General features: G+C 34.6%; 1 protein-coding gene across 1 annotated transcript; it reads right to left on the bottom strand.

Annotated features, from left to right (window-relative positions):
* Nucleotides 1-3,191: 3,191 nt before the first annotated feature.
* LOC107768767 (uncharacterized) lies at nucleotides 3,192-11,122 on the bottom strand. Its single transcript, XM_016587912.2, has 16 exons — nucleotides 10,749-11,122; nucleotides 8,976-9,074; nucleotides 8,771-8,878; nucleotides 8,502-8,537; nucleotides 8,083-8,199; nucleotides 7,818-7,901; nucleotides 7,596-7,714; nucleotides 7,087-7,188; nucleotides 6,374-6,490; nucleotides 6,219-6,284; nucleotides 5,878-5,944; nucleotides 5,134-5,187; nucleotides 4,148-4,237; nucleotides 3,949-3,975; nucleotides 3,794-3,820; nucleotides 3,192-3,620 (listed from the first exon to the last, which is right to left on the bottom strand). Exons 2-16 carry the CDS (start codon nucleotides 9,018-9,020, stop codon nucleotides 3,465-3,467), a joined length of 1,215 nt encoding a protein of 404 aa, XP_016443398.1. The 5' UTR covers nucleotides 9,021-9,074; nucleotides 10,749-11,122; the 3' UTR covers nucleotides 3,192-3,464.
* Between the last annotated feature and the right edge of the window lie 799 nt (nucleotides 11,123-11,921).

Genomic DNA, 11,921 nt, shown 5'->3' with positions numbered 1-11,921 from the left:
TACAGGTCTGTTCGGAGATTGGTGGCTGAATTAACTTGGCTATGTCAATTCTTGGAGGATATGGATGTTACTAATTTGACTCTTATTGATGTCTATTGCGATAATCAGTCTGCCATTCAAATTGCAAAGAATCCTGTCTCTCATGAGTGGACTAAACACATCGAGCTAGACTGGCATTTTGTTCGGGAGAAATTGCAAGATGGCTTGATTTTATTGCATTATATACCCTTCTAGTGCCCAACTTGCGGATATTTTCACTAAGAGCCTTCCTGGACAGGCACATTTGCAGCATTTGTCCAAGTTGGGAGTGGGTTCCTCTGGCCCTCACTTCCAACTTGGGGGGGGGAGACCGTATCTTACACCTGAGCAAGGAGAAACACTGCGTTAGAAGAACAGGCTCAATTAGGCAGGTTTAATTATTTGCTTTTTATTATTTTGTCCCTGAGTTATATATATAGTGGGACTGATTGTAAATAATGTAACCTTGTATCATTTTTTATAGCTGAATGTAAAAGTTTCGATATTTCTCTCCTCCTCGTTCTTCTAGAACCTTCATCTCTGCTTCGATTTTTGTTCGAATTCATGGAAGGAAGTTGAAATTTCTCAGTTATCAAAATAGACCAACTTTTTGGTGATGACGGGCCATAGTTCTATTCCTAGTATCTTTTTGACCGGAGGATATTACAAAATTAAAAGAAAAACAAAAGATGATTCAGTCTTCAAAGATTGATATCCGTGTGAACTTTTGCCGAACCAAATTCTTAAAAATTAAAAAGAAAAATTAATAGCACCGTTTGGTGAGGCTGCATAATATTAGGCATCCATATGTCAGGTTTTTAAACATAGGAATAATATAAAAACTCAAAATACATTAATAAAGAAATTTTTGAAGTGGTAGGAAATGCTTTTCAAAATTTCCAGCAAAGTTAAAGACAATAAAAAGAAAAGGGCAAATCCACTGAATAATGGGGGATTGACAACAATTCAAACAAACATACTAATGTTTAAGACAAAGCCAGAATGTTATTGTCCATACTTCTTACAATTCATTTGTCTGAAAACAGATTACAAAATTATCGGAATTTTCAACGATAGACATAAGTGAGGCCCAATGGCGTACGCAGGATTTTTTATAAGTGGTGTCACTATTTCTGGTAAAAGGGCCGTAACAGTCAAAAAATATTTTGTGGAGCCAAGGGAGTTTGAACCCAAGACCCCTCACATAATACTTGAAGCTAACAACCACTAGACTACTAAGATGTTTTGTTGCAAGTGGTGTCACTTTTAATAGTTTTATCTTGTATTTCTGTTTTACTTATTATATTTATATATACAAATAGTAAAAAAATTCGACGAAGCGGTGTTGCCATCATGTAAATACGCCCCTGACTAAACCCAAAGTTGGGTTTCATTTCAGTGACTCCATTCATTCTAAAACTGTCTCAAAAAGACAACGGTATAGAGTAATACTCCTGACAAATAATTAATCCATAATATAATTAGTAAGACGCGAAAATATTATCAAACCATATATAATTTCGTGAGTAAATCACGAGTCAAAAAGCAGAGTTCATTCCTATCATTTTTTGGCAATCTAGAACTTCACATTCAATAGTTGTAATTAATCGTACATCCAACGTTAGAATTACAAATCAATAAATCCTATAGTAGCAAATCCTTCGATACAACAACAATAACAACATACTCAATGTGATCCCACAAGCAAGATCTGGAAGGGTAGGATGTACACATATCTTACTTCTAACTTGTGTGAGGTAGAGAAAAAAAAAATTTGTGCGAGATAGAGAGGCTGTTTGCAATAGATCCTCGGCTCACGAAAAATATTTTCAAAACAGGTTTGAAAAATACAAGAGAAAAAACTAAGATGAAAATACTAATGAAAAGAAAAACAAAAAAATAAAGATACACAAAGTAAAAAAAACAACACAAGTAATAATTTTTCTTTTTAAAAAAGATAATAATAATAATAATAATAATAATAATAATAATAATAATAATAATAATAATAATAATAATAATAATAATAATAATAATAATGCTCTATAAAATATGCTCTCCCACATAAATTTAAAATTAGCTACAAGATTTTAACCTAGAAACAGTGCCGGCTGAAGCATAAGGCAAGTAAAACAAGTGCTTTAGGCTCTAAAATTTCAGGGGCCCCATTTTTCAGTAGTAGTAGGTATATGAATTAAATTTTAAAAATTTGAATATTTTGAAGTAAAAAAAAGTATATTTTTTAATAAACTAAGAAAATAAATCTTCAAATTTTGAACAATTAGAAACGTATGAAAATATTTTTGGTTTCCTATTTAGAAGTATAAGAATTTGATATAACTAGGTGACGAGATTTTGGAAATACATTGCCTTAACGACGAAAGATATTGATGGTTTAGACTTATTTTTTGAATTAAAAGTATGCAAGAAAGCTAAAATAAGTAAAAGATAATACTCTAATCAATATACTCAATCATATAAAAAGACTTGATTCTTTTCTAAATGGTTATATTATTTATATATAATAATGTTAACTATAAAGAAGTACAATGGATTAATTTTTTTTTTATAGAAAAAATAACTTAAGGCCACTCATCAAGGTTTGGCTTTAGGCCACCGATTTTGTTAAGCCGCCTCTGCTACTCACCTTCTACTTAATCCGCAATAAACTAGTCATATTTTCGTACAAAAAAAAGAAATAAATCGTTCGACTAGCTGGCTAATCTTCTACCTAATCTCTACTTGCATGCTCTCCTATCCAGGGAAGTAAATCCTTCAATAGTAACCAGTAACAGAAATATTCGATTTCATCGTCAATCTTAGGATGTTAGATTTGGTTTTTTCCAAGTAGGATTACCCTTATAGATGATCTTTGACTATGGCAGCTGTCGTCTCGTTTGTTTTTTCATTACTTTTTTCATTGTCTTTTTTAATTGAGATGAGGCTATTTTACCTCAACGTTGTTGGGAATATAAAATTAACTTCTAACTGCAGATATAAATCTTTTCTGCCCAAAAAAAAAAAAAAAAACTTTTATGCCCTCTCAATTATCAATTTTCAAGTGTAACTTCAATATTGTGATATTTATTTTCCTCTACGTTATCAGATTCACCCATAAGACCAAGGCTCACGATTTGAAAGAAAACTTCCCTAGTCCCTACGAGACAAGAAAATGGAAATTAAAACCAACGGCAATATGAGGTCACCAACCAAGCCTAGTTACAAAAAAATGATGTACATGTAAGAGAATCGAGAGAAAAATGTTAAAGAAGAAAATTAATAAATACATTCAGCACAAAAACTAGGAGAAACTAAACCTATTCAAATAATGAACTAATCATTGATTATGGGGACTAATTTAAGAACAAACTGCAAGGTATGATGAATCTGGTAGGAACAGTTGTGATTGAATGCCCGTTGATTGAACTTCAGATAACCTGTAAACCTCATCTACGCCTAACCTTTGATTTTCTCCTTTGTTCATACCATTGCTTACGTCTCTGCCTTGTTTTAAATGGATCTGACCACTTTTTGTCCTCCTTCACAGCTCGTGCCCACCGGTCCTTGAATATTTGCAGTTCATACGTTGATTGTCTCCGAATCTGTAAAATGGGATGATAGCGGAAAATAAGCTTAGATGGAAGGCAGATTGTAATGCAGACAACAAGAGCAATGGATGCTATAGCTATACCCATGCAAAGCTTAGAAATGTCATCAAATACAAAAGATAACTGAATGGACGAAAATACAAAATTGTACAAAGCAAGACTCTCACCTCAGATCTCACGTCAACAACGTGTCTCTGTAGGTCAAAGGAAATGAGAATGAAAATCAAGGACAAGAATTAGCAAAAACATCAGCAGCGGATATATATATTGAGAAATATTGAGAAAATCAAACTGCCGAAGCACAGAGTAGAATGGCATATACCTTCACAGACTCTTCAGGGTTTGAATCCTGCACAAAGACAAGAGTATGGTTAACGTAGGTAGATTGAAGCAAACAACACGATTATACCGTAGCTTCTATCTGTAGTAGACTGTAAGTACAGCTTATCTGATATACTTGAGAAGATTAATGAGAATCGCAAAAAATGAGCCTTTAGCCTTCAATAATGGAGGAAAAATACCTTTTTCAAAGATTGCCCACCCAAAGTTTGAATACTCTGGTGAACTACATATTCACTATCAACTACTCCCACCTTTTTGGATCGATCTCCCTACAGTATTTAAATTAAAAAAGATATAGGGCTGTTAATGAGCTCATCACTTTAAGAGAAATAATGATGAAACTATTAATAACATCCTACCATATAACCTCAGCACAAATAAAACCCAAGTAGCTTATTGTTAAACTGCAATAATAATACACTAACCCACCTCCATGGTGCTTGAAGGTGATGAACATTAGCAACATCTACATATCAAGCATCCAATCAATCTCTGCCCTAATGGCATCTAAGTCTAGAGGAAGTGGCTATGATGAAGAACAGAAGAAGTCTAAATTTTCAGTTGATATGAGAACACAAAAAGTTTAGCTATGTTAAGCAGTCGGGCTGTTTAGCTTTACTAAAATTTACGCCCCATAAAAGGAATGGCACCGGGACATCTAGTCCCAGCTATTCATCTCAGATAGCCAGCAAACGCTAGCAATTGTTGTTTCCACACTGAAAGAGCTAACATTACAAGCTAATACATAAACATCGAAAAATGTTTTGTAACACCTTAAAAAGGCAACTACCAAATTTAACGAAGAGATAAACTGATGATGTTTTTTTGAGGAGTTTGATGAATTAGGAATGATTCAAAAAAATTAAACTTGAAACAGGTCATAAAGTAATGATATTTTTGTGAGCCAGGAGTTAGATGAATTTGGAATGATTCAAGAACATTAAACTTGAAACTGCAGTTTTAGAGAGGAAAGAGAAATGTATAGCAATTTAAATTCCAGAACTCCTACAGTACACTCTAAAGCAGACAGACATGAAAACTAGTCCACCATCAGCGGAAACAAACATAAAAGCATTCACAGGGACGGATGAGAGGTCCATATTGTAAATTCACAAGTCGAAAAGAAGTAAACCAAAATTTAGCAGCCACAAAAAAGTTAACTCACCTGTGCACAATAACCAAGTTTCATGTCCATTCCCCACCCATGAACGAGATCATTCTGACAGGACAGAGCAACGATTAGAAGCTTAATTAAACAGGATGAATCAGTACGAAACCGGAAAATGAAACTAGTTAGGAGTGTGAACAAGCAGAAGCTTAATTAAACAGGATGAATCAGTACAAGACCGGAAAATGAAACTAGTTAGGAGTATGAACAAGCAGATAGTGCGTCCTGGTGAAATATCAAAAGTGCAAGTGAAAAGTAATCCAAGTACCTAGTTGAGCTTTGCTAATTTAAGTTAAAGCACGTTAACAGTATAAGAGCATTTCAACCCAAAATGAAAATAAAAATTATCATAAGATGAGAAAATACAACAATTTAAAGAAACAGTTTAAGTTCCAATACAAACAAGACATAGTCATCTCATCTCTAAGAGAACACTTCTCCTCACCCCAATAAGTAAAATGTAACATAGAACACAGGCACACACAGTTGAATTCTAATCTTTAGTTGCCAGAATTCTTAGAAGGTACCATTCATTGGGATGATCAAATAAACAAAGTAACAAAAACTCAAGCACTCAATCCAAACAATTATAGAATACTTTGCCTGCCTCTTTCAAATCAATAAATCCAAATATCAAATTTACAGTCCTATACCTGATTATGTTATAATTAAGTGTATATGTTGCTTTAATAATGGTCTAAAAGTGGTCTGACCTCAGCTCAGAGAGAAACCAAGTTCTACCTGTATCAGATGCCAAGCACAAAGCCACGCAGATCTTGAAAAGACCGGAGCCATTCCCTCCACAAATCTATAAAAGGACAGTGGAATAAACCCATTCTGTTAATGACATGGTACAGAAAATTTCTGGAAGAACTCTCATCTACTGAAGGCACTAGAGAAGTTAAATATTCTCAAAATCTTTTTTGTAGAACAAAATTGTAGGAATAGAGAGTATATAACAAAGGGTCAACTTGCCAACCACGGGTCAACTTGATCATCAACAACTGAATGCAAAAGCTCATCCTAACCAACCAATGACCAAAGGCTAATAACAGTCTGATCAATTAATTGCTTTAGCTTACCCGCTGCATGGGGGACCTTCGCTTTCGTCTGAACACTTTGTACTACCTCTAATATCGTAGACCCTTCTGCAAAAAGGATTTGTGCATCAGTATTCACCCAAAAGAGGCGGACCAAAAGGTTGAATTTGCCCGGTTGGATCACCAGACAGACGTACCTGTGGAACCTGTTTGTTCTGCTTCGTATTGTGATTCTATGGTGGATACCAGTAGAATTCGGGTCTAAAGCAGGCTGAGAAATTTCCAGTCCTTCAGATTTCACAATTTCAAGGTACCTAGATAACAAAAGGATGCAATTGAAAGAAACTTATAATTAACAAAGAGACGTATAAAAATTGGTGTTATTATGGTAAATAACAAACATCCTTCTAGGAAAACTCCCTAAAAAGGAAGCATGGTTAACAGAGTACGTTATAGAAAACACCCATTGACTTGATAATGTAAATGCAACAAACTGTAGATACTAAATGAAGCAACTGCAAATAGTTCATCTCCTAGAAGCTTGGAATGACGGGGAAACATGTCACGACTTTTGACGCCGAATGCTTGAAATAAAAGAGAACAGAAAAATATTCAGGATTATAGAAACAAAATCACTACTGATTTATGTTTAAAATGACTGCTTATTTCTTTAAAAAAGGTGTTCATAAAATCATTATTCACAATAATCCACCAGGAGTAAGTGACTTGCATCAAGTGCATATATTGAGTCAAATGATTACATCTGCTTATTTCTATAAAACAAGTTCATAGGATCATTATTCACAATACTCACCAGGAGTGAATGACTTGTATCAAATATATCTATTGGTAGATTAAAAAAAATTAAGATAAACAAAAGTCCAACAGCAAACTTGTTTAATCATCCTACCTTCCAGGATGGAAATTCTCCACGCCCAAATCTTCATCCCAAAGAAAAATGTAATCGTAGATTGAAACAACTGCAGGATGTAAAAATCTCTTTGCAAACCACCTGCATCAAATTAATGCACACCAATGGGGAGATACTATTTAGCATAAACCATACAAGCTACATGCAGAGCTCCTCAGCAAGAAAACTTTGCATAAAAAAGGAGGCCATATTAGGTCCTTAAAGAACAATATGTCATCATTTGTTCAGCAAAGGGTCGCAGGGTTTCATGGATGGTTATTATGATGCAGGCTAATTTCCAGCAACTTTTTTGGATTAGTAAACAATAAGCTTTATATTAATGAACAGCACATCCTAATTTCAAGCAACTAATGGACAAAGTATTACTCTGCTTTCACTGAAATCACACTGCACGTCAGTTGAACGGCACTTCTAAATCACGCCAAAATTGCAAGTCAAGGTGCGTAAAATTTTCTAATCCATGATAAAATATAGAGTGTGTTTCTTACCATTTCGTCTGATTGTGAGCAACAATATGAATGGCATCTTTACTCCATTGGAGGTCCTCCCACCCATCAACATTACCATCATAGTGGAATAGAATGACAGTAAAATTCTCTGAAAGAAACTGAATATCACAAAATTAGGCTACAGATAAAAATAAGGTAGTGAAGTCAGAAATTACTAAAAACAGAACTGTTGTCGTAAGAAACTTAAATTAGATGTTATACCTTTTGGACAAGAGCGTCAACATTGCTCTTCTGATTAATGCCAACTGGAACTGCCAACAAGTTATGGCAGCTAGAATTGCTAGCCTGAAAATGGAGACATAACATTGCCACAAATTAGATGCACGCAGCCTGGAGGAAAGAGTGATAGACAACCCAGCGAGGGGAAGAGATGGTCTAATATCTTGGATAAGCATGGTAACAAATAACATATCAGCATCAAAAGACGGTTGCTCTATTTTTTTAGAGTTAAAGGGTAGAGTAAGACCTTTGCCTTTGACTTCGAACTACTTGTTGACCACAGAGGCTTTAACTCAAGATCTGATCTTGCTTGGATAATACCACGAGGCAAACTGTTCAAACTTCTCATATCCAAACTAGGGTCCTGGTTGAAAGAATAAATGGCATCCAAGTGACATGAGAATTTTATATGGGCAAGCTAGTTCACACAAAAGCCAGAAAGTTCTATTTTAGGTGCTGAACCTAAGCAGATCATGCTGAGGACACTCTACCGCTTATAGCGCCCCGTTGCTTTTTTATGTTCAGCATCGGTCAATTTAGATAGCAAGAAATGCCATTGATGAATTAAAATTTTTGGCTTCGAAAAGCCAATCCTATTGCCTCTACCTTGTGCTGTAAGGTATAGAAAGCTAGAAAATTTTAAGTACGAAACAAAAACATAACTACCTGCGAAGAATAAAATGGATCCAACCTCGACTCTATCTGAAAAGGTAAACAGGGAAGAGAAAATGTTCATCAGCAAAACTGTATCAAGGTTCAGGTAAAGCAGAATTAGAAGGTCAAAATAGAAACTTAAATGCCAAAAATGTATCAGCCAGCTTCTCCGTATTACCTAAAAGGAAACATATCTCTTATTCTTTCACATTCAACAGTTTAAATATCAAAAACAGAAGTAGCAAATGTTAGCAAATCAATACAAGTACAAGCACTCATACCTCTGTTTGTTGATACTGATAATTAGTGGTCCTATATACAATAAACAACATAACTATACAGATGATCCCCATAAATGGTAGCTGTCTCATCTTTACTCCACATGCTCCCTGCGATTTTTTTACAAGTTACATATAATAAACATATGCATTATTTGCCCAGATAATCAGGTCATTAGTAATTCCTAACCACAATGCATTAACATACCCCATCAAGGAACACACTCCTCTTCTTCATCAGAAGCACTGCCATAAATTAAATGCCTGTTGAGGGCGAATATAAAATCGAAAAAGCTCTCATTGTAAGCTGCACCAAAAACACACTTATGAACGACTAATGTTAACAAAGAATCTACTCAAAATATAGACATTGACAATTATATCCTTTCTTCAATCCATAAGCTGATAAACATTGTTTCTAGTACAGGATCTCCAAAGGAACTCCCAATCTAGCAAACAACGTACAGAAGGAAAAGAATGTTGTGCTAGCTATTAGTTTGATCACAACTGGAATACTAGATGATTTCTTAGCCGAGGGTCTATCGGAAACAACCTCTCTGCCCTTCCAGAGTAAGGGGTAAGGTTGCGTATATCCTACCCTCCCCAGACCCCAATTGTGGGATTATATTGGGTTGTTGTTGTTGGAATACTAGATGATATTAAAATCTGCATAAGATGGCCTAGTAGCTCTCCTCACTCAGCCTATTTAACCTGCTATCAAAGCACATAAATCTCTAAACAATCTTTTTTATGGTACCTTTTATGGACAGAAACCAAAAAGGGTCTAGCCACCAACATTCTAAAACCTGAACAGGTCATAAGATGACGAGTAACCCACACAAGTACATAATCAAGACTCAGGATGCGATATATGCCGTGAAATGACAGGTCATTTTGCATTCTAGGGACCCTACTGGTTGCTTGGCATGGCCTAGCGGTGAATGACGTGGGTGAAAACTATGGGAGACCAGCAATTAGGGGAATGAAGTAGGTCAAAACTATGGGACAACCAGCAAAGATAAAAAGGCTAGGTAACTTCTTTCCATCTGTGTAAGCGTGGGTGGATAAATTTACCGGGTGGAAGATAGCATGTGGAATAATCGAGGTGTCGAAATTGGCGCGTACACCACCGTTATCAACAAAAACAAAGTAGTTGCAAGTTCAGACAGTAGCCAACTATTACCAGGCAAATCATTCACTCCCTCCATCCAACCCCACCCACAAACCGACTGAAAAAAGAAAAAGAAAATCTTTTTTAAAAGAGGTTGTGTTGTCAATTGGTAAGATGTCTAACTTGCATATAATAGAGAATATGACACTAAAGTGACACGCAGGAGTTTTGCAAATTTGACAAACTCCACTAGCAGTTGCCACCTTGTTTGATTTTCATGTATGCCACAATTTCTCTGAACAACAATTGTAGTTCACATCAAGACTCCCCTAAAAAGGTCCAACCGACAACTTGAAGTTTCAAACTAACAAATAGGAATTGTTCTACATTTATCTATGATTGAACCAGAAAAAAAAGAAGAAACATCAGTCTTTCTACAAAAAGATTATTATAATTGACAGTATCGTAATTCCAAATAAAAATAGAAGAAAAGACGGTGAAATTCCTAACACTCTACTTTTTTTCTACGTTTTACAAATAAAATCACGACCCCATAACGAATTCAAAGTATTAGTGAAAGAAACTGATGTTTTCAACAGGATCCAAAAAAATAAAAGGAATTCAGAAAAACAGGGGAGAAAATTAAATGAACAGGAAAACGTTACTTGGACAAATTTGTTTTCAAGATTACAACACTGAAACATTAAATGCATACTTAAATAACAATTAATTAAGCATACACTAACATCAATACAACTAAAAAGCTAATAAATCTGATCAGCTCACGCAACACCACCATGGGCTTAATTGTAATTGCACAACAACCTCCATGGCAGCACCAAAAACCAAGAAAAAGATTGAAAAACATACCTCAGGCTCAGGAACTGAAAACCCAACAAAGGGTTTGAACCAAAAAAACAGCTTCAGATTCTTGAAAGTGAAAAAGGAGTAAACTTTAAAGAACCAAGTTCAGTATTTGTCGCAAAACAGAATATTAGGGACAAAAGCTATATGTATGTATAGGTAAGCAGTAGCTATGGAGAGAAGGGAACACAAGGGTGGCCGGTGGCAGTAGGTATGGGGGTATAGGGTGGAGGGGGTGGGGTTAAAGGAGAAAGGAAAGAGTCTTATAGAGAGAGCCGATATTGTCGGAGAGTACCTCGTTTTAAGGAGGGTCTTTCCTTTGCTGTGTTCTACTACTACTGGAATAATGCACCTGTAATCACCTCCTTTTTCCTTTTATTCCTACTTTCTTTTCCTGTTATACTTTATTAGTCTTTAATTAAAATATGCAGAAATTGTTACTGTACATTGTACTATTAAATTACATAAATAATAAAATATTGTTGGTATGTTGTTTGCTAAAGTGATTTGTGCGTATGTGTCCTCGGAATATCGACAACGTATAGAGGTAGTACACATGTACAATTGTAGATCCCATTATGATACTCGAGTATATATAGACCTTTGTTTATTTTTAATTTGGGTACATCATTATGATTCATATACACTTTCTCTTTGTTTTTAAAAATCTTTTTGTTCTTTTAATTGGAGTGAGTTTTCTTTTTCCTTTTTGTTGAAGGAAGTAGTGTCAATGCGGTGTTAGGAGTCACTTGTTTTATAGATTAGTTATATACAAATTATAGAGTTTATCTTTTATATACTAACGAAATTCTTACATTAACAAATAACTTAACAATAATTATATCAAATAATAATCATTCAGTAAAAGTGAAACATGATAATTATTACGCCAAGTTAAAATACGTAAATAGCTTTAGGTTTCAGTAAATATAAATTTCAAACTTTTAATATAGTTATTATTATTATTAGAAAATTAATATATACTTATAGTTAATACGGATATTAGTTATTTCATATTGCTTATGGTACACGATAACACCTAAGTTGAGGTATAAATTATACAAGTATTATTAGTTATGACTTTAGGAAATGCGAAATCTTTCTCTTTTGTTTCATGGAGAGATCAATTGTAATTATTATGTTTAAATTAAGAGCATATCTAACTAAGCTGCTTAATTC

Source organism: Nicotiana tabacum, chromosome 3 (assembly GCF_000715075.1).
Source record: "Nicotiana tabacum cultivar K326 chromosome 3, ASM71507v2, whole genome shotgun sequence".
NCBI classification, from domain to species: Eukaryota; Viridiplantae; Streptophyta; class Magnoliopsida; order Solanales; family Solanaceae; genus Nicotiana; species Nicotiana tabacum.
The sequence above is the reverse complement of the archived record's forward strand: the minus strand, read 5'-3'. Positions and strand labels throughout refer to the sequence as shown.

Bases quoted from the DNA above. Each gene is read 5' to 3' on its own strand.
- LOC107768767 (XM_016587912.2), bottom strand. From the start codon at position 9,020: ATGGCAGTGCTTCTGATGAAGAAGAGGAGTGTGTTCCTTGATGGG. The intron at 6,285-6,373 runs GTACGTCTGTCT...TCCTTTTTGCAG, and splicing joins AGAACAAACAGGTTCCACAG to AAGGGTCTACGATATTAGAG. The intron at 5,188-5,877 runs GTAGAACTTGGT...CTGTCCTGTCAG, and splicing joins GTGCTTGGCATCTGATACAG to AATGATCTCGTTCATGGGTG.